The sequence below is a fragment of the Drosophila miranda genome, chromosome 2 (assembly GCF_003369915.1).
Source record: "Drosophila miranda strain MSH22 chromosome 2, D.miranda_PacBio2.1, whole genome shotgun sequence".
NCBI lineage: Eukaryota > Metazoa > Arthropoda > Insecta > Diptera > Drosophilidae > Drosophila > Drosophila miranda.
This window is the reverse complement of record NC_046675.1, coordinates 12,318,493-12,343,195: the sequence shown is the minus strand read 5'-3', so window position 1 is coordinate 12,343,195 and position 24,703 is coordinate 12,318,493. Positions and strand designations below refer to the sequence as shown.

At 46.0% G+C, this 24,703-nt stretch overlaps 6 protein-coding genes across 10 annotated transcripts; 5 read left to right on the top strand and 1 right to left on the bottom strand.

Annotated features, from left to right (window-relative positions):
* Positions 1–361: 361 nt before the first annotated feature.
* Positions 362–10,973, top strand: LOC108156904. Of its 4 annotated transcripts, XM_017288649.2 has the most exons (5): positions 362–546; positions 1,415–1,514; positions 8,393–8,590; positions 9,395–9,975; positions 10,050–10,973. In XM_017288649.2, the coding sequence occupies exons 2-5, from the start codon at positions 1,467–1,469 to the stop codon at positions 10,297–10,299; spliced, it is 1,077 nt and encodes a 358-aa protein (XP_017144138.1). In that variant the 5' UTR covers positions 362–546; positions 1,415–1,466; the 3' UTR covers positions 10,300–10,973. The 4 variants fall into 4 exon arrangements, with proteins under 4 accessions (XP_017144138.1, XP_017144139.1, XP_017144140.1 ...); XM_017288650.2 differs by lacking the exons at positions 362–546; positions 1,415–1,514 and adding an exon at positions 7,851–7,960; XM_017288651.1 differs by lacking the exons at positions 362–546; positions 1,415–1,514 and adding an exon at positions 7,858–8,215.
* Positions 10,974–11,625: 652 nt separating this feature from the next.
* Positions 11,626–14,144, top strand: LOC108156081 (TRAF3-interacting protein 1). Its single transcript, XM_033388246.1, has 3 exons — positions 11,626–12,160; positions 12,226–12,343; positions 12,405–14,144. The coding sequence occupies exons 1-3, from the start codon at positions 12,023–12,025 to the stop codon at positions 14,117–14,119; spliced, it is 1,971 nt and encodes a 656-aa protein (XP_033244137.1). The 5' UTR covers positions 11,626–12,022; the 3' UTR covers positions 14,120–14,144.
* Positions 14,136–18,146, bottom strand: LOC108156079 (protein suppressor of hairy wing). Of its 2 annotated transcripts, none has more exons than XM_017287366.2 (7): positions 18,065–18,146; positions 16,582–17,442; positions 16,092–16,519; positions 15,898–16,030; positions 15,648–15,838; positions 15,465–15,589; positions 14,136–15,405 (listed from the first exon to the last, which is right to left on the bottom strand). In XM_017287366.2, the coding sequence occupies exons 2-7, from the start codon at positions 17,416–17,418 to the stop codon at positions 14,432–14,434; spliced, it is 2,688 nt and encodes an 895-aa protein (XP_017142855.1). In that variant the 5' UTR covers positions 17,419–17,442; positions 18,065–18,146; the 3' UTR covers positions 14,136–14,431. The 2 variants fall into 2 exon arrangements, with proteins under 2 accessions (XP_017142855.1, XP_017142854.1); XM_017287365.2 differs by having other exon boundaries at positions 17,788–18,124.
* Positions 18,147–18,200: 54 nt separating this feature from the next.
* Positions 18,201–18,839, top strand: LOC108156083 (DNA-directed RNA polymerase II subunit RPB9). Its single transcript, XM_017287371.2, has 2 exons — positions 18,201–18,308; positions 18,370–18,839. Exons 1-2 carry the CDS (start codon positions 18,299–18,301, stop codon positions 18,762–18,764), a joined length of 405 nt encoding a protein of 134 aa, XP_017142860.1. The 5' UTR covers positions 18,201–18,298; the 3' UTR covers positions 18,765–18,839.
* Positions 18,840–18,845: 6 nt separating this feature from the next.
* LOC108156080 lies at positions 18,846–22,433 on the top strand. Its single transcript, XM_017287368.2, has 7 exons — positions 18,846–19,794; positions 20,666–20,779; positions 20,835–21,083; positions 21,146–21,765; positions 21,832–21,949; positions 22,005–22,161; positions 22,237–22,433. The coding sequence occupies exons 1-7, from the start codon at positions 19,374–19,376 to the stop codon at positions 22,352–22,354; spliced, it is 1,797 nt and encodes a 598-aa protein (XP_017142857.1). The 5' UTR covers positions 18,846–19,373; the 3' UTR covers positions 22,355–22,433.
* Positions 22,434–22,531: 98 nt separating this feature from the next.
* On the top strand, positions 22,532–23,652 carry LOC108156082 (pro-corazonin). The gene is made up of 3 exons (XM_017287370.2): positions 22,532–22,908; positions 22,973–23,191; positions 23,250–23,652. The coding sequence occupies exons 2-3, from the start codon at positions 22,977–22,979 to the stop codon at positions 23,518–23,520; spliced, it is 486 nt and encodes a 161-aa protein (XP_017142859.1). The 5' UTR covers positions 22,532–22,908; positions 22,973–22,976; the 3' UTR covers positions 23,521–23,652.
* Positions 23,653–24,703: the final 1,051 nt, after the last annotated feature.

The following is a 24,703-nucleotide window of genomic DNA, read 5'->3' as shown; positions in this document are numbered from 1 at the left end:
CCGTGCCCAGATGTCCATCTGTCCATACTCTCATTTGTATATCCGATGTATTCCCTCTGATTGGGATTGCAACTTGGGCTTAACTAAGAGCATTCACCCAAAACATAGTGCAGCTGAGAGAGAGAGCAGCAGCCAGAGAGCAGTCGACAAAGTGCAGTAAAGAGAGTCCAAGCGAGAGAGAGCTTATTTCCTTCTTGAATGAAACTTAAGCTTAATGGTGGAACCATCTATTTGCACAAGAGAGAGAGGGAGCGACAGCTACTGCGCGAGAGAGAGAGACCAGCTGCCAGCTTTGACGATCGCGCTCCGCTGTCGGTCTCCACCGGGTTGGCGTTGGCGCTTGCCTCCAATCAGTTGTTTTCGAGAGCTGTTTGAAGTTGGTTGGCATTTGGCATTGCCCCTAGCAGCAGCAGCAGTAGCAGCAGCGCCTTCCCCCCCCTCAAGGCTGTGTTTTCTAGTTAGTGTGTCTGTTTAGGCTAATCGTGTGCGCTGCGAAAAACTGAGCTGCCGCTCGCGTTGTCGCCGCCGTCGTCGTTCTAAGTTTGTGTGAGTGTCGAAAAGAAATACAAAAAAAATAATATAATAAAAAATTAAGTGAAATAAACGCAACTAAACATTAGAAAACGGGGCAAAAACCCGCTCTAGTTTGAGTTACGGTTAACTGTTGACCGTTGTTGCCAAGCGTGGCCCGGCGTCGGGTCCCGTTCCCGGATCGCCCGCAGACACCAGACAACAATATAATGCTTTAATTGTATATTTATATACTTACGTTTCTGTATTTATTTGCACTGCGACAAACAAAACGGTGGCGTTGTTTCCCAAACAGCCACAGCCACAGCGAAAAATACAAACAATAATCATGGAAAGAAAATCTGTAAAATAAATGAACTTTTTGTAGATAAAAAAGTACAGAGTCAGAACCTGGTAAAAGATCACGAAACGCGGTACACAAACGTTGTTGCCGAATGCCGTATGCTGTCGTTTTGTCGCAGACGGAAAACAAATACATATACCATACCCCCTCCCACCACACACACACACACAGACAACCGCCCACGAGTCTGGGGCTACTCTGGAGATTTGCACAAGTGTAAAAAGACACAAAACCAAAACGAAACGAAAGACAAGACCAAAAGCAGCCTTGACTAAAGAGCAAAAAAAAAACCCCGCAACTAAAGTAAAGTCAGATAAAACAATTGCTCTTAAATTGCACAACGGAAATTTGATTGCAACAAAACTAAAAAAAAAAAAGAAATAAATATATAATCACGGAATAATTCCATAATTGTGTAAGAAAAATATGTAAATGAACAATAGAATTGATAAAGAAGGCGAATAAAAAACATAATACGTATATATTTTATGTGAGTGAGGTGCCCCACAAATACTAAGTATTTTTTATGTTCTTCTTCAGTTGTATAAAGAGAAGATTGAGATCAATAAACCACCTTAAAGACACACCGGAAATGGATTACATTGTGAAGGCCTACAAAGATTGGAAACTGCATTCGCAGGTGAGTCACAGAAGCAGGAAGAAGGGAGAGTGCTCGAGGATTTTGTGTAAGGTTAGGGTGGCTCTCGATTTTAGCAACAAAAGATTTTCGAAACCTCTAAGAAACTCTTGTAAAATGTGCACTGCTTGAGAGAAGTACAGCCTTCTCAGAACTGCTTGTTGATCCAAGCAGCTTACTCAACGAAACTGTACTATAGAGTGTATTCCTTGTAACTGTTCCAAGTCCAATCGGATACAGTTTCGTTCTTCGGTTCGGTTTCAGATTGAACAAAGTAAAAGATACTCAAATTCACGCCTAACGGGCTTCTTTTCTCCGACTTTGTTGGCTTTCTTGAAAAAAAATGAAATCGATTTCTGTGTTTGCTTTTTTCTTGTCATTAATATTTTTTGCAACATTTCTGCGGGCCAGAGAGGCAGAATATGAAAGGCTATAAGCGGTCGTTAGCTCTTGGAGTGAAGCCAAAGTCGATATGAATGCACACAACACACACACACACAGAATACTTGTATATAACCAACACCACTCCAAGATCGGCAGCAGACAGAATCGAAGAGGAGGGGAAGGTAGGAGTAGGCAACGGACGGACTGGGTTCGGTGGCGGTGAAGCCAAAGTGCTTAGCCGCATTTAAGAAAGACCAAGCCAAAAGCCACACGGCAATAGCCAAACAAAAAAATAATAAATTATTCTCTGAAATACGATCATGTCGAAATGCTCTCGCATTACCCAAGGAAAAACACAGCATTGGTTGAATGTTACTCTTGTGTACCCTACACGACACGCGAGGATCGGTTTTATAGCAGATACTCGTACCCTCAGGAGTATCTTTTGCCTTGGGTGCCCAACCTGGCATTTCTTTCATCTTTTTCGGTTTTGTTGCTGTCTGTGGAGCGAGTGCGAATGCCACCAAAGTGGGCTAAGATCGTGGCCAACGAACCAATGCGATGAGTAAGCCCCACAGTCACATCTGGCCAAAAGCAGTGGCAGTCGCAGTCGCAGTCGCAGCCGCAGCCGCAAACAACTTATGCGGCGGCTCTCCGACTGAATTGCAAATGAGTTTGTGCGGAATGGAGAAACAGCATTAAACCGAACACAAAATGCATTTTACACGCTGGACTGCAGCCGCCTCTAATTGGGCCAAATGCACATTGCACATACGCGGGGTTTTGCTGGGTATAAAGTTAATTCTGCGCTGCATTCCTTTTGCTGTCTAAAAATATCCTTAACCTTGGCGGATCGTGGCTCTCCTTCTTATCGTTGGAGTTCAATGGCCGGCCCCCCCACACCCACCGCGGTGTCTGGTTTTGTTAGCATCTCTTTCGCACACAACGACGCCATCTTGCATTGGTTGTGTTTTGGGGTCACACTGCACCAGTGCAGTGTGCACCCATCCGCACAATCCAGAGCAGAGCCCAGGTCTGTCCTTCAGCGATAGCGCCATACTGACACACTTTTTGAATTGCATTTGAATAAGTTTGTGGCCCGTATCTGGCCTTCACTAATCAGTTGACTGTGTTCACCCACACCCGACAGTCGAAACTCCAACCTCCCCCCTGATTTGGTAATTGTTTCGGGCCATGCTGCGGGTTGACTTCAAGTTGAAGCATACTTTTATATGTATCGTTTCAAAATTGGGTCACAAACCTTGGTTTTGGGGAATATCTTACCATTTGGCAACTCTAATTCTGACTTGGTTTCTGTTTCGAATAAGTAAGTACTCGATTTATTCGGATAACCAACCTTAGTCTAGGTGTTTCTGGGATGGACATTTTCGTAGTTCGATTTCCATAATATTCAATATTGAATCTATCCCAAAAACCGCACTTATTCAAAGTTATGTCGAAAGAGAAATGTGTATCATGTGTACTTTCAAAAGTTTCCAAGGCCGTTCCACATAAAATTTACAAATTACCAGCCAGGAATTGAAAAAAACCTACTTTGAGACGCGTGAAAGCCCCCCAAAGACCCCCATAAACCGCTGCCGCATCTTGGGGAATGCCAAAATTGTGAGTCAACCGATCATCAGATCTTCGAAGCTGCCATCTCTTGGATTGGATAATTATCATCAAGTTTCTACTTCACATTGCAATGTCTTTGCAGCTCAAAGACTGGTTTTGGGTTCTATCTTTGTTTATTTTTTTCGGGGTATTATTTTAATATATTTTTCCTTGGGGGTTATTTCTGATTACGGATTACGGATTTTCTATATATAAAGTTTATCTTTTGTCCGCACAACCGGTTCGAATTGAGCTCTAAGAAATCTATGGCTGATATGGCTCGAATTGTTTTGATTGTGATTCGAAAGAAAAAAAACAAAATGGGAGTAACAAATGATAAGTCAGCATTTTGTGTGGGAATGAACAGAATCAGACGATATTTTGTAGTATTTTCTAGAGATATCGAACGGCATTAGCCTTGACTCTTAGACGAAAACCGATAGCGCGTTATTATATAGTATAGGCTGATACTTCAAGTCTTTTGTTTCCCACAAAAAAAGCCTTTGTTTGTAGGTTATTTTCCGGCACATACATGTATTGTATGTAGTATATCTTGTATTATACCATAAATTGATCATAAAATAAAAAAGGAAGGCTGCACCCGTTGTACTCTCTCGCACTCTCCTATGGTCCTATGGTTCGGGCGATACTTTGAACAATGGCTACAATCTTATCTGCCGATCACTTGTCACTCGGAAAATACTCTGACTCTGGACGGACTGGCGGCGGTCTTCCATTTAATAAAAGCAATACGAGCGCAAAAACAAGAACATAAAGAACTCAAATATATATAATTAATGGTTGAATAAATCATATTGATAGTCACTTGATGGCTTCCCAGATGTTTTAATGACAATCACATACATACATATGTACTATTATGAAACCAAGCGAACAATCAATCATTCGCTCAAGTGCAGAGAGTCGTTAAGGAACAAAACAACAAAAACTTAAAAACGCGACAGTCTCTATAGTCTCAGTCTCCGTCTCAGTCCAAGGGTTCTTGTACCCGACATTAATTCGTACTAGACTAGTCGTGTGCTCTCTGGGGAATATTTTGTATGACAAATCTGTGTCGTATCTACCGCAAAAACCACAAAAACTCACGGAAACTTTATAAAACCCCGGGCTTATTAGCCACACAAGACAGAAAAAGAGAGTCCATAATACACCGGCGGTTGTTTCTGGTGCAAACGAGTACATGACGGAAGAGAAGCCTCATTACTGCCTGTGCGGAAGTTCCCACTGATGACAGCATCTATGTGGATCACTTAATAATGAGTATCTGGACTGGGACGGGACTCTTTTATCTTGGGAATTCCTAAAGAAAGACTCTTTCTGTATTCAATTTTAATAGCTTTGTACCCCAGAAGGAAAAAGTACACGTGTAGAGTCTTATTGCATACCTATTAGTCGGGTATATTTGCGATCATGAAATATGGAAACCCTGAGGGTCCAAAAACTGAGTTAAAGTTATTCAAATTTCTACCCCAACTGATTAAAGGGTGCAACCCCACTCATGGACAGCATTCTTATGCATTTCTTTAGTATCAGCTCTTTATTTTTTGAATATCATAAAATGTCACGTTGATAAATACACACCCGTATACGTAGTAAAGTGCACGTAGGGCAAACAACAAAAATCTTAGATATTATGGGAAATACAATCAATAATTGTTGTAACTGAATGACAGACTGTATTCACTGCACTTGGCCTTGGTCAAGGGGGAGTCAACAGGCGGCTAGACACCTTAGCTAGCCACAAAATCAGGCAACAACTTCAGTCATTTACCAGGCAACGACTGAACGAAGAAGAGCGCAGCCCATCCATTAAATTTATCAAGAAATATAAATAAACTTGAATGAAAAGACCCCTTAAGACTCGGAACACTTGACGCGGACACTTTAAGACCCCAGACCCCGGGGGTATTACAAAGTAGAAATTCTTTAGGGACTTTCCAGCTAATTCCCTGATAAGCAAATGAGTGCGTTGCCGGGCGGGCGGGCGGTTGAGTGACATGAAAGGATGTGCTTTTCGCGGTATTTGTGACAAGGATTGGTAGCCTCAAACAAGAGTGATGATGGGTAGGCAGTGTTTACACATTGATAGGAAATCACTATCTGCAGAACAGTCACGACCCAACATATAATGGGAGTGTTAGCAGTGTCTGAATCATCTGCAAGAGCCACATCTATCTTAAGGTCAATATTTATTAACAAGTGACACGAAATTCGCAAGAAATCACGAGTCTCCCGGCGTATCGTGTCTACAAAGAATTCTCTTTACCAGTATTTTCCGCCATTAACCAATGCTCCAGATAGTGTCGCGGGGAATGCCTCCCAGATATACGCAATATCTGAATAGATATTTGGAGCTTCTTATTTCTCAGTCACGTAGTACAAATTGTTTTTGGCTGTCTCTGATTTGTACTGTTCTGTTCTGTTGCTGTGTTTATCAATTTGCAATTTCCCTATTTGGAAGTTTTAATTAATACTAAAGATAGTGGCAGCTGGCTGACTGTCTCTCTGTCTGACTGTCTATTCGTTTGGTTACTTAAGTTTAACCTTCGGTTATAATTTTTGTGCGCTTGCACAATTCCATAAATTTGAGCCAGCTGCGCGAGCAGCTACTCGTTGAAAAGCAACAAATTGAAATAGATTAGAAGCGATATCATTAAATTTATGAGCTCACAATTTAGTTGCTCTGACACAGTCTGTGGCTAATTTATGGCTCCGATCAGGGAGTGAAGTGACCTTCTCTAAATTCATTCTTGGACAATGGTTTGTTCCCCCCCACGAGTGACTCAGATGCACAGAGGAGCCACCGAAGCATGTCTGATGTTTTAATTTTAGCATCCCAGATCGCACTGTCTGGGCGGAGATTTACAGGCGGCTTCTTTTAGAGCCAATGTGCCAAAAGTGCCATTTAACATTAATTTTTGCATCAATAAACGCAAAAAATAATAAAAGATATCCCCTCGAAACAGAGGTAGAGGCAGACGTGTGCTCGTGTTGTGATTGTTACTCAGGTGTGTATGGTTTATTGTGCCTGGAATTGCAAATTTGAAGAGTGCTTTCACCGGGGGAGTCCCCTTGCCCCCCTGGCCCCTTCCCCCACCTGTTAGAACGAGTGGCATAGCATGTCAAAGCATGTCAATGACCGTTTTCTATTCGTTTAATTTCGCGCCTCTTTTGTATTAGATCGTCGAGATACAATCATATAGGGGGCAGGCAGAGCTGAGAGTGTGTGAGCGGGTGTTATCGGTAAAGCTTATCAGCAAAATATTTGCCAAACATAAATAAGAGTATGAGCACAAACAGAGAGCTGCAGACAAGAAACATTTGATCAGAGCTAAGCACAACTTGTTGCTGTTGACCTTAACAGCCAGCAGGCTCCAGCTCCCGCTGGCAAATCGTAATGCAAATAGTTGCCCAAGGAAGTAATTGCCCACAGCCGGTCTGGGCCAGGCCATTGCAGCTGCAATAATGCACAAATATTGCGCATACGCTGGGGCTCAGATATCAGTTATAAATACAGTCACATGTTAATTAACAATCGCCGGCACGTCGTCCACTAATTTCAATATTTGCTGCAGCAGCAGGCTCAACGGCAGTAGCAGCAGCACCATCAGCAGCTGTGCTCTGTTGTTGGCCGACTTGCTTTGTTCAAACAGGTTCGAACCTGACTAAATATATACAATACATTAAAAGATGTTTACGTAGACGGCGGCGGATCACGTGAAAAAGTTACCCAAAGCAACCACAGCCAAAGACAATTAGCAACAAAGTCTGTTGTTGAGACAAAGGCAACAATAACAACGCGCGCGCACAGACCACTGCCAATTCAAAAGCGCGCCATCATTGCTGACATGTGGCAGCACCGTCATTACGCTTCGATGTGCAATTGTTTTTTATTGTCCTCTTTTGTTTAAACGAAAGAGAGGCCTTAAAATTAGCACATCTTGTAGGAAATTGATGCACCTATCGGATAAAATTATGTGTTTAGGGTTGAGGGTTCTAGCTAGCCAGTAATATTCGACCGAAGATCAAAATCGAGGAAAATGTTTGCTAGTCATGGGCAGAGAAGGATTAACCCATTGTAGACCATTGTTAAAAAACACTCCACGAAAATGGTGAAACTTGAGGGACTTTAGCGCAGTTCAGCTGATAGATATCCTTGTCTTTTAGTTAGTAAAGAAAAAGGGTAAGGGTAAGGCCCAAGAATAACTTACAAACCGAATTGTTTTCCGGGGCTCACCTGTTTAAATGCAGGGGGGTTTAGTGGGCTAAGTTCGTTTTTCTCATCGCTATATTTACGGTGTATTTGGAGGGTCACACTGGCTGTAAGTGTAAACACGTAGTAAACAGAAAACAGAAAATCACAGCAAAATTACAAAAAATTACTATATATGGGACGGCACAAAGAGACGACGCGTGTGCTTTCGTCATACGTATGTATCTAGCTGGGTAAATAACGTCGCGAATTTGCAAAATTGAAAGTGCTGCCAGCGGAGAGAGGGAGGCCAGTGAAAAGTAAAAGGCGTTGGGCTTCTGTGGTTCGTATTTGAAAAGTTGCTTTGGAGGTGGTCTCTGGACGGGGGAGGGGACTGCAGCTGTGTGGGTTCGTTCGGCAGTGTGGGGCTGGAGTAACAGTTACCGCTTGACACCGTACGGGGTGTTGCATAGGCGCCTAGGAGCGCCCTCGGGTGAGTGCACAAATTAATTAAGGCGGAAATCGGTGGCACTCCAAATCACATACTAGTCGATGTAAGAGTGTGTGTGGGGGTGTGGGTTGGGTGTTACGTTGTGGCCATGACATCACATGAGAATCGAAAATAAATGCAACTTTCTAAACAACGTTATGCCTATGTCTATTCTTGCAGTTTCAAGAGATCGTGCCCGATATGGATGACACGGAATTCATGTTCAACGAGAAGCAATCAATACGCGACTCCTCGCGCACCCTCAAGCGCTACGGCAGCACCTGCTGCAACAGCATGCGGAACAACGAGACCCTAATACGGCACATCGTTGAGAAGACGGACACACTGCAGGGTATAGCTCTGAAATATGGCTGCACGGTAAGTTCTTCCGAGCCAAGGGATGACCCACATGCCGTTGTGTTCACGCAAGACCTTTAAATTTTAAATGGCAACTCCATGAAATTAGATTTTTATTGATTTAATAATCGCAATGTTGCCCCAGCAACTCCACACGAGCCCAGCCACGGCAACAGCAACCCACTCAATGTCTGCGAGTGGGTCCCTTCCTTCACTCAGTGCCGTGCCATTGTTCGGTCCGTCTAATTTACGAGCGAACAACACCCCCCACGCCAGCACGCCAGCACACCTGCACACCTGTAGGAGCAGCATATGTGGGAGATGTGATAAGTCGTCTAGCGACTGGGCAAACAAAACAGGACAGAAAGTCAGACAGACACGAGGAAAGGGACTGGCAGGTGTCTAGATATTTATCAGCCGCGTTATCGCTGGGCATACTGCAGCCAAATGTTTTAAAAATTCTCGACTTGACAGATTGCTGCATATGATTTATGTCCACAATGGGAACTGAGCTGTTTAGCCAGCAACTGGGCCAATATTTAGCTAGTACTGAGGCCCAGAGCATCTCTAATGATTAGAGCCATCATAATAATTGTTGTACAGCCCCCAAAGAGCCAGTGGACTCGGCTTGACTTGACTTGACACCATTGTCCGTATATGCAGGCGGACAGACAAGACAGCGAATCCATACGATTAGCAGTAGGCATCCATCAAGCGTACCGCCGATCGATCGATCAATCAATCAATCAGCTGTCGTTGATGCAATTGCCAATAATTGAGTGGATTGAGTGATACTAATATGTCCACATATCTATCGTGTTTCAGACGGAACAAATACGCCGCGCTAACCGGCTCTTTGCCTCGGACAGCCTGTTCTTGCGTCAATTCCTGCTGGTGCCCGTCGAAAAGAACTCGCCCTACTATCCGCAGGTGGGCGGCGCCGATTCAATTGCTGCGTTTGATGTCCTGGCCACACCTCCGGGCACACCCGATGTAAATGTGCAGCGCGAGGCGCAGCAGAATGCCAATAACCTGGTGCAAGCCAACAACTTCATGAACAGCAGCAGCAGTAGCAGTGGCAGCAGCGGCAGCAGTGGCAGTAGCAGCAATGGAGGCAGCAGCAGCAGCTGCAACACAAGCGGCTCCGCAGCGAGCGTGCGCTCTAGCACACAGCAGCAACCGCAACGTCCATACTCGATTGCTGGCGAGCTGCTGGTGCAGGCCAGCGACGAGGATCCGGCCATGATGCACAATCACAGTGCGTGCGGCAGCAAGCAGAGCAAGTCCCTGGACTCGGTGGCGGCCATGACGCCCGAGGAGGAGAACCGCAAGTGCATGAACGACTTCCTCAATAAGATCGACAACACCATTTCCGAGTCGCGCAAATATGTCGAGCGTTCCAAGGAGTAAGCCAACAGATTATAGACCTTTCCATTTTGAATTCCATACTGATTCCTTTGGTTTCGTTTCTCCCTTGCAGTCTGGTCAGCAGTCAGAGTGATGCAGATATCTGCATCAGCGCCAGTGCTGATGTGTTTCCACAGCGCCGCAATCCGCTAAACAACTCCTACAAGAACAACAATGAACGTCCGCCCCAGTACCAGCGACACAGTTCGACGGGCAGCGGGAACTCGGACACGGCGCAGCTGTTGAACACAACCCAAACGCGTCGCGTTCAAAACTCGCTGAAGCGTCTCGAGAAGCAGCAGGATGACTTCTTTGAGTTGTAGCAGCTGCAGCTGCAGCAGCAGCAGCAGCAGTCGCTGGGATTGAGACTGGCCTAAATTCAACTGAGAGTTAATTTTACAAATTGTTTTTAATTGCCGCGCACGGAATGCAGCGTACTCTAAATGTAATATACGTACTATATATGAATGTTATCTATATCGACAAGCAGTACACATACCTTACCCTACTCTATACCTAATACCTTATACCGTATACCTATTACTATATATATACTACGATAAAGCATAACTATAACTAATCGTAAGCGCTGCGCTATACAAACCTGTAGTGCGATGACAAGGCCCTTTTGTTGTCCATGTTGTATTTTGATCTTATATTGTGTCAGCCCTTCGTAATTGCCGCCAATTTGCTTGCAAGGTCTGACCTGCCCCCTTCTGTCTATACCCCATGCCCCATACCCCTACCACCCCTCCTGCTCCTACCCAATTATGTTTATTTTCTTTTGTGTACGACTTTAGCTTTAATATCGCACTGTGTATAATTTTAGTTATGAGAATTATTAATGTTAATTGTATATAGTCTGTCTGCTGCTCCGTTTTGGCTACGCTGATCGAGAAATTGGCTACCCAGCTATAACCACATAATAACTACTGTGTAAATGTAATTTATTCGTTAGCTTTCGAAAGAGTATTAAAAACCGCAACTGCAAAATCTATACCAATCTGTGTGCAATCCTCTACGAAACCCATTCATATCTGAGCCAAGTCGCGTTGTGTATGAGACAGAGAGAGAGAACATTTTATAAAGTATCGTAATAAAGTGAGAATTGTGCTGGAACAAAACCAAAAGTTTTAATCACAACTAGAATTCAACTAGAGCCGCCTCGTGGTCCACAATATGCTGGAACATGATAAAGTTTTATTACCAATGTTTTTTTGCATTAATTATTTTATAACTCTTATTTCTAATATCGGGAATATAGTGAAATTCAGAAATAAATTGACCGATGGCCTTCTGATGCTCTTCTGTTTTCCAGAGCGATGAGCTAGTCTTCCACACCTTCCAACGCATCCGCTGTCAGTTCCACTACCACTACGACTAATGAATCTGATATCTCAGATCCGCTGAGACCTTACGTGAACAGACCCGCTATCAGCCTGAACATCGTGGCTCCTACCCTTACCTCAAAGCCTCTCAATTTTCGGCCTCTTCTCAATCTCTTACCGATCACCTTTTTCCGCCTTGTCCTCCAGTGAGTGGTTCTTCCTGCCTCCCTTTCCGCTTTATCCGCTACTGGCGAATCGCCGCTGCCGGCGGATCCCTTGAGCAGGCCAGCCCTTGACTTCATCCTAGAGGCTTCAGTCCTTCGTCTCTGCGACCTCACCGTTGTCTCTCTTCAAAGACTCCTTTCCGGACTGCTTCTTACCATGATCGCTAACACACTGCCTCGTTTCGTTGCCATCGGCGTCCTTTTATATCCAGCATCCCATCAAGCAAGAGCATTTGACAGCCAGCCAATAATTGCATTGCCGTCTCTTTTTTGCTCTGCTCGACTATAACTAAATAATCCCTACGGTCCCTGGCCTTAACGATCCAGGATCCCATTAGAGTTTCTATTCACCAAAGGAATTTCCAGGAGCATGCGCATGACTCCTCGGTTCATGGGTTAACTGGTTGTCAGGACAACCGTGACCGTGGCCCAACAAACAGCAGTCGGGAAAAACATTTGGAATTTTGTAATAGAAAGAAATAAACGCACAGAAGATGTCGTCCGATCAAGAACTGGATGCCATTATCAAGACCACCCAAACGACCTTGGGTAAGTATATTAAGAAGCCCCCACTCACGGAGAAGCTGCTGAAGAAGCCACCCTTTCGCTTTCTAATGGACGTGTTCAATTCGGTAAGTGGATACCCAGCCTTCCAGTCCCCTTACTTCTTCAGCCTCAAGACTTCTTTTCTTTGCAGTTCATCAAGCAGACGGGCAACTTTGAGGGCTTGTACACGACGGAGGAGCAACAGTTCGAAAACATAGGAGACCGCGAGGCCAAGATACGATTCCTGCAGAAGATGATCGATGCGATCAGTGAGTCATGGGGAAAAGGAGTGCCCTCAAAGCTATTGACTGATTCACGTCTCATCCACAGAACTAACAACGAAAAAGGACCTCAAGGTGCGCACCTCCAAGATAGTGGCTGGGCAAGAGCCCGAGCTAACCAACGAGCTGCTCCAGGCTATGGCCAGTGTGGCTGAGCAGAGCTTGGACTGGCAGACGGCTGTCGATCAGGTGTTGGTGGCTGCCACTGCCACCAGCAAACCGGCCAAGGAAAAGCCCAAAAAGGAGCCCAAACCCTCCAGCAAGCAAACCTCACCTGCTGGCAAGGAAGAGGAGACAAAGCGAGTCAAGGAAAAGCGCGTCTCGCCACAAGAGCAGAAGCTGCGCAAGGCCACCCAGGCCCTGGCATCCGGTGTTACGCCAACGGAAAAGGAAAAACCAATTCAGAAGAAGACCAAAGCGACAGTTGGTGACCCCAAGCCCAGTCGGCAGGGTTCCAAGCAGAAGAGCCCATCACCAGTGAAGCAGAAGGCGAAGGCCAAGGGGCAGGGTTCAACCGAGAGCGATACGATGTCCCCCGTGCCCGTAGCGATCGCCAAGAAATCATCCCCCGAAGCTGTATCCAAAAAAGCATCCCCAGAGGCTGTACCCATGAAAGCATCACCTGATGTTGTACCTAAGAAATCGTCACCTGAATCTGTACCCAAAAAAGGATCCCCTGAAGTTCCACCCAAAAAAGGATCCCCTGAAGTTGCACCCAAAAAGGCATCCCCTGAAGTTGCACCCAAAAAGGCATCCCCTGAAGTTGCTCCCAAGAAATCATCGCCCTCCTCATCTCCAAAAGTATCCAAGGAAGCGGTAGCTGAGCCTGCTACGGAAACCAATCTGACAGCGCCCCCAACTGAATCAGAGAGTCGCAAATCATCCAGCAAAAGCCGACGCTCGAGTGCCAGTCAGAGGCAGGTCCAAGCAGAACCAGAACAGCCAGCCTCGAATGAGGTCAAGACGCAACAGCAGCAGCCAGAGCCGAGCCAACTGCCTGTTGGCTCCAACAACAACCAGGATGGCAGGACAGTGGCGGCTCCCCTCACACGAGAGAACTCCAAGGAGACCAATCAGCGGCCACGCACTTCGTTGCGGCCGCCAAGTGCTCGGCCAGCCTCCGCTCGTCCCGGCGCCCCGCGGCGTCGCAATGTGGAGATTGTGCTGCAGCCCAACGATCAGCTTAAGATGTCCGGCATCAACGTGAAGCTGGAGACTTTCGGGGACCTGGACGATGACGGGGAGAATCTGGTGATCATCGAAGACGCCAACGCGCACGACATTGAGAAGGGCGCTGCAGAGGAGCCGCTGCTGGAGGGTCAGCTCGATGCACAGGGTCGGTTGGTGCAGCAGATCCTGGAAACGCAAAAGGAGCTCGTGCAACAGAGTGCCGAGGCGGAGCAGCCAGTCACTCAGCCCAATCAGGGCACCCGTCAGAGTTCAGCAAGGCAGGTGAACGATCTGCGGGATCTCATACAGAGCCTAACCAAGGCGGTTAATCCTCTCGGCAAGCTGATGGACTTCATACCCGAGGACATTGATGCCATGCAGCTAGAGCTGACGATGTGGCGCGACACCTACGCACAGGCAGCCACAGAGCTGAAGCGCGAGAGGAGCCTCACTGCCTCTGCCACAGAGCCCATGAAGGATCAACTAATGCAGATCGATGCCAGTATTGTGGAGTACGAGGAGCTCATCGACGAGAGTCGCCACAAGATTCTCCAAAACAATGCGCGCATCCTCAAGATGCTGATGGAACAATGAAGAAGAAGCAAGAAAGTACATCGTTAATAATTGTGTTTAATATGTTTCTATCAAAAATAGTTCGATAGGATGTCCCGCATGGATATAGTTTAGTAATATGTGTTATGTGTAAATATAATATCAAAATAACTAAAATATCTTCATCATTTGTGTCATCAAGGGTGTTTTTTCTTTTGTGTATAAGTCGTTTAGGATGCACCTAACAAATAAACAGGTGGATCGGATGCATTCATTTCTAAGGTCACTTGGTGTTTGAACCGAAACCGAAACAAAAAGTGTAACTTTATCTAAAATTCAGGTTTTTCATGCTCCCTATTCCTTATCAGCTGGGGTCTCTGCGGTTTCCGACTTGTGGTCGGACGCAGCATCACTGTCTTTTTGCTTGCCATCCTCCTCTTCCTCGTCCTGGTCCTCGTCGCCCAGGACATACTCGATGACATCGTCGATGGGGAAATTGTTGAGCAGGGACCGAATGGATTCGTTGTGGATGACCACAGTGAAGAGAAGCTTGCAATATTCGCGCATACGATCGCCGTATTCCAGCTCGGTGTAGTTCTCCTCATCCTTGCTCAGATCGTGGCCACAGTTCTCGATCACCTTGCATAGCATTGTCTCCTCGGAGGTGTTGGGCCAGCCGTACTTCTTGAGGACGTGCGGATCGACCAGCATGTCTATCAGTTTGCCCACATTCTCCTTGAGCTTCAGGTCGGATTCGGTGAGTACGTCGCCGCTGAAGTCATCGTCACTTGTCGGCTCCTCCATGTTGTCCGCAATAGCTGCGGCCAAGCTGGCCGCCAGGGATTTTCGCTGCTCCTTCTTGACAACCGGGGTAGCCGCCGATTTCTTCGACTCACTTTTGTTGGCCTCCGGCTTGACATTGTTCCCAGTTCCGGGCGCCTGTTCAGTGCCGCTGCTGTTGCCCCCATCCAGGGGCAGAATGGTGTACGTTGCGTTCTCCAGCAAGATGGTCTGGGCAGTGCCATCGTCCACCAGAAACTCCCTGACCACAACGCCATTCCCGTCTGTTTGGCTGGAAATCAGCGAACCCGCCGATGTATTAAGGTCCACGGTCTCTGTATCTTCGTCTGCGTCATCAGACTTTTTGGACTTCTTGCTGCGCTTTGCTGCTGGCGGTTCGACGCCAAAGATGTCATCCGGATCGCATTCGTGGACGGAGCGGATATGCTTGCGCAAAGTCTCGGTGCTGTCGAAGTTCTTGTCACAAATGGCGCAGTCTGTACGCTCGATAACCTTGGTGGTTGAGCGCTTGGCGCGTTGCGGGTTGGCTGAAAGTCAAAGGAGAGGGTAAATGGGACAATTATTTGACAGATGTTCAATAGCTTACGCGAATGATCGCCGGCATCCATGTGCTCCTTGAGCAAGGCCGGGGTGCGGAAGGTACGTTTGCATTCAGTGCAAGCGAAAGAGGTGCGCTTCTGTCGTGTGTGCTCCTTAACATGGCGCTCGAATCTGGTTTGAAAGGCATAATTAATAGTGGTTTCATACTCCGATTACTGGGTTTACTAACTGTTTCTCTGTCTTAAACTTTTCATCACACAAATCGCAGGTGTAGGGACGTATATGGGTTTTGGAATGGGTGCGCAGCTGGGTGGCCTGGATGAAACTCTTGCCGCACTCGTTGCACTTGTGCGGACGCTCTCCGGTGTGTCGCTTCATGTGGCGATTGAGCACCTCCTTGACGGCAAAGGCTTGATTGCACTGTAAAACAAATGGAAATGAAAGAATGCTAAAGGAACGATGAACTTTCTGGCACTTACCACTGTGCAGCTGTAGGGCTTCTCGCCGGTGTGGTAGCGTCGATGCTTCTTGAGAGCCACCAAGGCCGAGAACTTCTTGTCACACAAATCGCAATCGAAAGGCTTCTCCCCAGTGTGGGTGCGTATGTGTATGCTGCAAGATTATGACAATTAGTGGAATAGAAGTATTGGAATATTGGGTGGACTCTACATACTTCAGCGTGGACAGGCTGTAGAAGCAGTTCTTGCAGGTGTGGCACATATACTCTGCTTTTTTCACCACTTGTGTGCCCAAATGTTGCTTCAGATGCGAGCGCAGATTGTCGAGGCGATAGAAAACACGATCGCACACCTTACAGCTCATGGTATCGTTCTCATTGGCCGAGCAGGACGAGTACTTCTGGTGGCGCTTCAGGTGATACGAACGGGTAAAGTCCTTGCCGCAGATCTTACACGCAAACGGTTTGCCGCGCGACTTGTGCTGCTCCTCGTGAAGCGTCAGCAAGGCGGCGCTGCGCAAATTGGCATTGCAAATGGAACAGGGATAGGTGCTGAACTCCGAGTGCGTGATGAAGATGTGACGCTCATAGCTGGTCTGCGTCTTGAATGACTTTGGACAATCGGGGCAATTGATGTGGCCCAACTGAGGGAAGACGATTATTATAATTATTGATTGAATCACATATGTAACGGGCAAGCACTCACATGAAAGGTGTCGTAGCTCTCGCTGCAGCAGAAGCAAATGTCCTTTTTCTCCATCACCACAGCATCCTTTTCAATCTTCTCCAGGTTCTTGAGCATTTCCGCCTTGCGCAGATGATAGCCACTGTCGTAGCGACAGAATTCCAAGTGCTTCTTCAGACTCTTCACGCGACGGAACGTCTTGTAGCACTTGCCGCAAACATGTTCGACCATTTCCTTGATCGCCCCCTGGCCGCTACTAGTGCGTTCCACCGAAGTATCGCCCTCCTCGTCGTCCTCATTGTCCTCATCTGCACTTGAAACCACAATCTCCTCGTCATTGGCTCGACCAGCCACAGGTTCCGCCTCTTCGTCGTCGGCTAGGATGAAGGCAATGCTCTCGTCCTCCTCGGAAACACTAGATGTGGTGTCTACTTTGCTGTTCTCGGCCTTTACGGCCTGCAGCACATAATGATCCATTTTCTTCTTCTGTTTGGTTGGGGACGTCTTGATCTTTGTCGTCTCCACAGCCGTAGCCGTGGATGGGGCCATTCGCTTCTCGTTTAATATCTTGACAGAGCCCGATGGACTGACTGTCTTTTGGGGGCTGCGTTTGTCGGCTTTCGGGGTGCACAATGCCTCCTCGTTGAGAATTTTAATGCGAGCGCCACCAAGGCTACCACGTTTCTCCGGCTTGGCAGAGGCGGCGACGTCGTTGAGAAGCTTCATGCGCGTTGTCGGGCCCTTGACTTTTGGCAAGCATAGTTTGTCCATACCAATTATTTTCAGTACGGTTGTGCTGGCCCGGCTGCTCCTTTCGGAGCCGCCATCTGTCTTTCTTCCCTCCTTTGCGGCGCTCATGCTGGCTGGCCTTTCTGGGTGTATCTATAGGAAGATGATCGATCTATTAGAAGAACGTGTTGAAAAATACATCAAGGACCCGCCGATCCATGACTAGCCTACTTTTGGGCACGCGATTTAATCTACATAATTTGTCTTTTTTTGCCAGCGTCAGCAACGCCTATAAGCAGCTCACGAAGAAAAATGGCGGCCCCTCAATCGAGCACTGGAGAGCGTGAGAGTGGGAGAGAGCGAGCGAGAGCACACTAGTGCTGACGCACAGCAGACGCAACAAGTTTCGCTCCTCGCTCTTTTACGCGTCTTTGTACGAAAAATATATATTTAAGGGGTTGAAAACAATTCTAATACATATTGAAATTTGTTGCATACTTTTCAATATTGTTTTCTACTCTGCCGGGCAGCACCGAGGGATATGATGCGGGCCGAAAGTTCCTTGCAGGCGGTGTCTCGCAATAACTGTATCTGTCCTGTCCTCGACGAAAGAAAGTAGGGGCAGCGATCGTGCTCGCCACAATTTCACAATGCAAAACTATGCCACTTGACTGCACTGTGACTGCGCCACTTCCCGAGATATAGCTCACAACCGAATGAATACATATGCTGCGTTTTTAACATTGACACCACAAAATAATAATAATAATAATACCTAACGCTGTGCTTCAAAATTCCAGCACGACAAGCGCTGTGTTGCACAGGTTACTTCTATCGTCTATCGCTGATCACAATCGGCGCTGCCGTTCTGACGAAAACGACGCACTGTTTACTTTTTGCTCAAAGAATCAGGGTTGCACGTCATTACCCGCTGGTCTGGCAGCACTGTCGACTATCGGGGCTGTGTCGGATAATCATTTTACGAGTACCAGCACTAGTCGGCATTTTCATGAAATCAGGTAAATATTATTAAAAGATAATATAGAAAAGTGCAAATTACTGAGCGTGCCACTCACGTAGACCTAATGACCACTGCGTTCGACGCGTCGCACACCGAGGGCCCCGGTTTCGTGGGCATTCGGTTCTGCCAGGAGTGCAACAACATGCTGTACCCCAAGGAGGACAAGGAGAACAAAATCCTGCTGTATGCTTGCCGCAATTGTGACTACAAGCAGGAGGCGGACTCCAATTGCATATACGTGAACAAAATTATGCACGAGATCGACGAACTGACCCACATCGTGCCCGACGTCATCTCAGATCCCACTCTGCCGCGCACCGAAGACCATGCCTGCCCGAAGTGCTCGCATCGTGAGGCGGTCTTCTTCCAGGCCCAGACCCGACGTGCCGAGGAGGAGATGCGACTGTACTACGTGTGCACCAACCAAAACTGCACTCACCGCTGGACAGAGTAGACACAGCTGATGCGCCCTCTAATTGTAGTCGATAGCAAACACTTACAAATATAAATAACACTTCTATAACATGTACGTAGTATTCTGTAAACTCTATTAGACGCTGTGCCGGTCTAGACGCGCGCCAGCATTGGCATTGAGATTCTCCAGGCCGCCGCAATAACCTCTCAGGCAGGCGCTCAATACTTGATTGCTGGTCATTGCAACAACAATATCAGAGCCAGCAGCAACAGCAGCAGAAGTGAAAAAAAAAAACAACAAATTAATTGCTGCTGCTCTTTTAGGTAACGTTGTGCGAGAGAGGGAGAGCATGCAAATTCCACAGCGCTTCGTTCGAAATGACAATTCTTCATATTTATCATTGTTCTGCTCTAATCGAAGCTGACAAACACAAAACCCAAAAGAAGAAATGATTGAACAAGTTTCTTGTGCGTATCAAGCGGCTGCTGCTGCTGCTGCTGCTCGGACCTGGTCCGGTCCGGACCCGTCGTTAAGTTTAGTTTGTGTTTAGAACTTGGCGCGACGTGTTGATTAAATCGCAGAAATGTGCTAAGAATACGCCAACGAATATAACTCGAATTGGGAATTCATTATTCGGCACGCTTTAAAATGGCAAAACAAAGGTCATCCGGGGACTCGGCGGAGGCGTCTCCTCCTGCCGTGGAGGAGCCCAAGCTCAACTACTTCCAGAAGCTTTGGCAGTATCGCAAATATCTGGTCATCGAGCCGTTCTTTTTCTTCTACTTTATGGCCTCCGTCTTCAATTCCGTGGCTATGCAGAATTTCCCACTGGATAAGGCATGTCGAGTGAATCTCGGCTACAACAAGATCGTCTGCGATACCATGCTGGACAAATCGGAGCTGGGCATCGAGTGCGACGACTTTACGTTTGAGAACACTACCACGGGGGCCACTGCCGATCTGATCGGACTGGCCATCGGTGCACCAGGCTTCAACTATACCGTCTGCAAGGCGGAACTTGAGGCGCAAATCCTAGCCGCCGATGTGTCGGGCAAACGTGCCCCGATAGGTGTGATTTGTATATTTATAACCCGTACATTTCTCATAACACAATTCGTTCATTATATACATACACGTTTTGGCGTTTGTCATTAGCATTGCCGAAATTTCAAGTTTCCAGTTTCCAGAAATTCTTTGCCTCTGCATATTAAATCTCGCCTACCTACCCCCTGGGGCTCGGATAGGTCGATTCTTTTGTGCAAAGAAGATTCGCTTCTACAATTTGATGGATATCGTCGGAAATTAGCGGTTATCCCAACATCTAATTACCGTCTTTAATTGATTCCCTCATGCGTTTTCTCCCCATTATATCATTGGAGTGATTAATTTAAAGCCCAGCGACTATCGTACAGATTTTCAAACCTGTTCTTTACAACTTCGTGGGTTCACTGCCATTGCCATGGATGTCTACAAACATTTTATTTTCTAAATATTGCCATACAGACACATCCAAATATGTCATTTACATAGAGCTTAACTCGGGATTCCGGTTTTCTGCGAGGAGTTAACATTTTTGTATCTAAATTAAAGAAACATCAATTCCAATAAAATGCATTGCATCAGCAGTAGCGGGAGGTAGTAGAGACGGTCTTGAAATACTAATTGATATTTCTGATCATATCATGTACTACAAGCGAATTACATGGAAGCATTTTTGAGTATATTACTCAGCATTACTTGCTATGCGTTGCGATATCTCACGATCAAACAAAGTCCCAAAGATAGCTCTCTTAGCTCTGACATCTTAAATGAGGTTTAGATTGTTGTTATCTTGAAACATGATTAAGTTCAGACTACGAGAGGTGTTGATTATTATGATTAAATTAAGATATCGTAGCGTCTAAATTAGTATGTAAACTTGAGCATTTTTATTATCCCAGCTGCTATCTTCCCCCTGATTGTTCTGCTCTTCGCTGGAGGCTGGGCGGATCGTTACAACAAGCGTAAGCCATGCATGATATTGCCCATCATTGGTGAGGCGTTAGGCTTTGGATGTAAGTATATCCAAACTATAATAAGAGCTTTGTATATACCTTCGTTTATCAATAGGCCAGTTTATCTCTGCGATATTCTTTGACTCGCTGCCAATGGAATTTGGAGCATACTGTGAGGCTATTGTACCGGCTCTATTCGGTGGACTTACCTTCTGTTTAATGGCGATCTACAGTTATATCACCATAGCCACACCCGAAGAAGATCGTGTGTTTCGGTTCGGCATCTTTGCCATGTTTGTGACGGGTGTACCCTTCATAGGGCAACCGATTAGTGGGCTACTCTTTCAGACCCTTGGCTATACACGTGAGTACCAAAGGGAGATACAATATTTTTTAATATTAATTAACTATTATCCCCGCTTTCAGTATCCTTTGCGTCGGCCATCGCGTTCCAGATAATTGCCATTCTGTATATCATCTTCTTTATCAAAGAAATAAAAACCACACCAAAATCAACGGCCGCCAACGGATCAAGCCCGAACGAACCACCACCATTGCCGACCACGCTGCCACCCAAGCAGGGCACGGACAACATGGCCTATGAATCGACCAACTTGGAGGAGCATCATGTGAACAAGAACGTCAACTTCCAGCTAACACCGCAGATGGAACCGAAGGTGGAGGTGGTTCCACCACGGCGTTCCTTCCTGAAGGAACTCTTTGATCCCACGCTGGTGGTGGACTGCCTCAAGTTTCCGTTGATTAAGCGCCCCAACAATGGACGCCTGCTGCTCGTACTCCTCCTGTGGGCCTACTTCCTGACGGTGGGACCCACCTCGGGCGAGAACGACTACTGGTATCGGTTCACCCTGAAAAAACTCTCCTGGAACGGTAACGATTTCAGCATATATCTGACTCTCTCGAGCGGTGCTGCCCTGGTGGGCACATTCATTGGCACAGCAATCCTGAGTAAACTGCTCAAGGTTTCGGACTCAATGATTGGTATGCTCTCGGCCCTCTCCATTGTGTGCTCCCGTGTGTTGTTTGTGAGTTTTTACTGTGCTCAAAATATTGATAATCCTGTCTATTTATGATTCCCACTTGCATTCCAGGCCTTTGCCAGTTCTACTGCCTCCTTCTACGTGGCTGGCGTGGTGGACATGTTCGTCAGTCTTCGAGTGATTGCCATCAAGACAATTGGTTCCAGCATCGTGGATGGCGATGAGCTAAGTAAGTTGATGAAAGTCTTGCCCAAATTGAATATTAATTCCTTTCTTTTGGCTAGGTAAAATGTATTCCATCTTTGGGATCAGCGAACCCATCGCCCAGTTCATCTTTCCGCCCATCTTTAGCGAGATCTACAAGAGAACCGTCGACTCCTTCCCAGGGGCAATTTTTCTATTTGGCGAAATCTTCTACATCCCAAATGTATTGGTCTTTGTGTATGTACATACATATATTTTTTTTCTGAGCTCAACCTTAAATATGGATAAATATACATTTATTTATTCTCTTAGCTTGTGCTACTTCATTCTGCGACGTCGAAAGGCCGACCAGGCAAAGAACGCCGTGGAGCTGGAGAGAAATGGTGCAAATGGTAGCCACGCTCCCGACAGCGAGATAACTAGTCTTTGAATCAATTAAAACCCATCCGTGTTGCATGTGTATATTTTTTCTATTTTTGTATATTTATAAAGATGTTTATTTTGGTAAATCCCCGCAAATCAAATTCCCTGATAACAGAGCAGCCAAAGGTCTTCCCGAGCCTGCTTCAATCCAGCCCCCTCCGGCAGTGGCCACAAATTGCTTTTCGGGGGAGCAATTTTAGTTTATCTTCTGGCACGGCAGAGGCGTGTGTGTGAGAGCCTTTCAACAAGTGGTAGTTTTTCAATCAGCAAATGCATTCAGTTTGAGCAGCCAGCTGGAGCGTACTGGGCGTGGGTTGTGGGTTGGGGGCCCCCACTTTATGTGGGTGTTAACCACAGCCTTAAAACAATTGGGTGCTAATAATCCCAGTTAATCTGCATAAGTGAGAGCGGGTGTATGGCGGGAAGGCAGCGGAGCACAAATTACCAGCACATCCTTGGAAGTAATCTGCTCTGCTCTTTGATGGCATCAATATAAAAGCCCTGGCAGGACCCTCAGAAGCTCAGACGTTGCTCAGGCCTCGTCGTGTGTAGTTTGAAACGGTAAGAATAGCAAACTTACCATTGAAAAAAATGGTTTAATATCAAAAATATATGTATTTTCCAGAAACATGATGCGTCTCCTGCTACTGCCTCTGTTCCTCTTCACATTGTCCATGGCCTGCATGGGTCAGACGTTTCAGTACTCCCGCGGCTGGACCAATGGCAAGCGAGCACTTACTCCACCGTCTCTTCTGAGCCATGGACATTTCAATCGAGCCAGCGATTTGGGTTTCTCAGATCTGTATGACGTTCAGGACTGGAGCAGTGAACGCAGGCTGGAGCGGTGAGTATTCCTCTTCGTTAGTACAGAGCTTCTGCTAAAGTTTTGGGAATATTTTCAGCTGCCTGGCGCAGCTGCAGCGATCGCTACTGAGTCGGGTCTATGGCTCCGTGGTGGACTTCAATGCGAATCGACCCGAACCGGAGTCTAGCGACAGTGTCAGCTCCCGCAACCGAGCCAATAACAACAACGAAAATGTTTTATATCCGACTCCCATTCAAAATCGTCATCACTCATCGAATGAACTTCTTGAGGAAATCTCTGCTGCGGTGGCCGGATCCGGACCGACGGGTGCGGGCTCAGGGGAGCCGAGCGTGTTTGGAAAACACTAGCTCAGTTTTCGAAGTGTTATGGTATTTTAAAACTTTTGTGGAACTAGCAAGAAAATGCTACAAAAATGTAAAAAAAAACAATGTTATATTTGTTGGCACAAGGTCAATAAAAGAAATCTTTAAGTAGCAGAATTAATTCTATCTTATGCAAAGTATTGTATGATCATGGACGAGACAGGATAAAAGATCCAATGGAGACTCATTTTTAGAGTTTATACCAGAAAAGGGTATTTTGAACCATAGTTGTTGGTTATTTTAAACAACAACTCGATTATAACGACGTATGGTGATGATTGCAGCTGCATTTCCCAACTATTGAAAAGGTCAACCTAACTGGAAATGTACGTGATGTTGATATTCAGGAGCTGAAGCAGATTCAGAATGTTGTTCGGCGAAAATTGGACCTTGGATGGTATATAATTCAGGCTGGGTCCCTTTAAAAGCCGAAAGCTGGAGACATTCGGACAGTCGCTAAGGGTGAAAATGACGCAGTTATTGGCAGTAGACCTATTTTTATGTGGTTTGGGTGCCCTTTTCCACAGGTCAACTGAAATGTTTTTGCTTTCGGCCAATAAAAACCATCAAAAATATTCTACAAAACGATAAAAATGCATTTTAAAACTTGATGCTGCAGCAATCAATTTGTATGGGCCAGACTTTTGTGCCGAGAAAACGAGCTACATGTCCTGCAACATGGGCAAAATTCTGCATACCCTAAGGAAAAGGATATTATAGAATTAAGGAAATTTTTGTCATCTTAGGCTCCATTATATGCAGAAACTAGTCAGATTCTGTTTTAAAGCTATCACAACGTTATTTTGGTCTCTTATGGAGACCAAGAGTGAGTATCGTCTAAGACATATATTTTATATTAACGAAATAGCTTATACCTTTGCAGGTACTCCGATTGATAAGCAACAAGTCTGCAAGTACCAGCAACATTGAAGTGACAACATTGCGACTGGTTTTTTGTTCAAATTTTTTGTTTAAGCCTTGTTTTTGTCAAAATAAAATGAAAGGATTACTTAAAAGTGGTTATCACTGAATAAAATGTATTCGTCAATGGCAAAAAATTATGTGGGCAGAGCTGAGAGTCTTAGTTAGCCAGCATTATTCAACGGAATATACAAATTGAGCTATAGGGACGAGTAGTGACTTACGGTTTATTTGCTTGACCTTTTTG

What these genes read in the sequence shown, in the direction of transcription:
- LOC108156904 (XM_017288649.2), top strand. Translation starts at nt 1,467, where the DNA reads ATGGATTACATTGTGAAGGCCTACAAAGATTGGAAACTGCATTCGCAG. An exon ending in CTCTGAAATATGGCTGCACG is followed by an intron (nt 8,591 to 9,394) that starts GTAAGTTCTTCC and finishes ATCGTGTTTCAG; the next exon opens with ACGGAACAAATACGCCGCGC. An exon ending in TATGTCGAGCGTTCCAAGGA is followed by an intron (nt 9,976 to 10,049) that starts GTAAGCCAACAG and finishes TCTCCCTTGCAG; the next exon opens with TCTGGTCAGCAGTCAGAGTG.
- LOC108156082 (XM_017287370.2), top strand. Translation starts at nt 22,977, where the DNA reads ATGATGCGTCTCCTGCTACTGCCTCTGTTCCTCTTCACATTGTCCATG. An exon ending in AGTGAACGCAGGCTGGAGCG is followed by an intron (nt 23,192 to 23,249) that starts GTGAGTATTCCT and finishes GAATATTTTCAG; the next exon opens with CTGCCTGGCGCAGCTGCAGC.
- LOC108156080 (XM_017287368.2), top strand. Translation starts at nt 19,374, where the DNA reads ATGGCAAAACAAAGGTCATCCGGGGACTCGGCGGAGGCGTCTCCTCCT. An exon ending in TGTGCTCCCGTGTGTTGTTT is followed by an intron (nt 21,766 to 21,831) that starts GTGAGTTTTTAC and finishes CTTGCATTCCAG; the next exon opens with GCCTTTGCCAGTTCTACTGC. An exon ending in CGTGGATGGCGATGAGCTAA is followed by an intron (nt 21,950 to 22,004) that starts GTAAGTTGATGA and finishes TCTTTTGGCTAG; the next exon opens with GTAAAATGTATTCCATCTTT.
- LOC108156081 (XM_033388246.1), top strand. Translation starts at nt 12,023, where the DNA reads ATGTCGTCCGATCAAGAACTGGATGCCATTATCAAGACCACCCAAACG. An exon ending in TAATGGACGTGTTCAATTCG is followed by an intron (nt 12,161 to 12,225) that starts GTAAGTGGATAC and finishes TTTTCTTTGCAG; the next exon opens with TTCATCAAGCAGACGGGCAA. An exon ending in GAAGATGATCGATGCGATCA is followed by an intron (nt 12,344 to 12,404) that starts GTGAGTCATGGG and finishes TCTCATCCACAG; the next exon opens with AACTAACAACGAAAAAGGAC.
- LOC108156079 (XM_017287366.2), bottom strand. Translation starts at nt 17,418, where the DNA reads ATGAGCGCCGCAAAGGAGGGAAGAAAGACAGATGGCGGCTCCGAAAGG. An exon ending in TACAGCCTGTCCACGCTGAA is followed by an intron (nt 16,031 to 16,091) that starts GTATGTAGAGTC and finishes ATAATCTTGCAG; the next exon opens with CATACACATACGCACCCACA. An exon ending in GGATGCCGGCGATCATTCGC is followed by an intron (nt 15,406 to 15,464) that starts GTAAGCTATTGA and finishes TTTGACTTTCAG; the next exon opens with CCAACCCGCAACGCGCCAAG.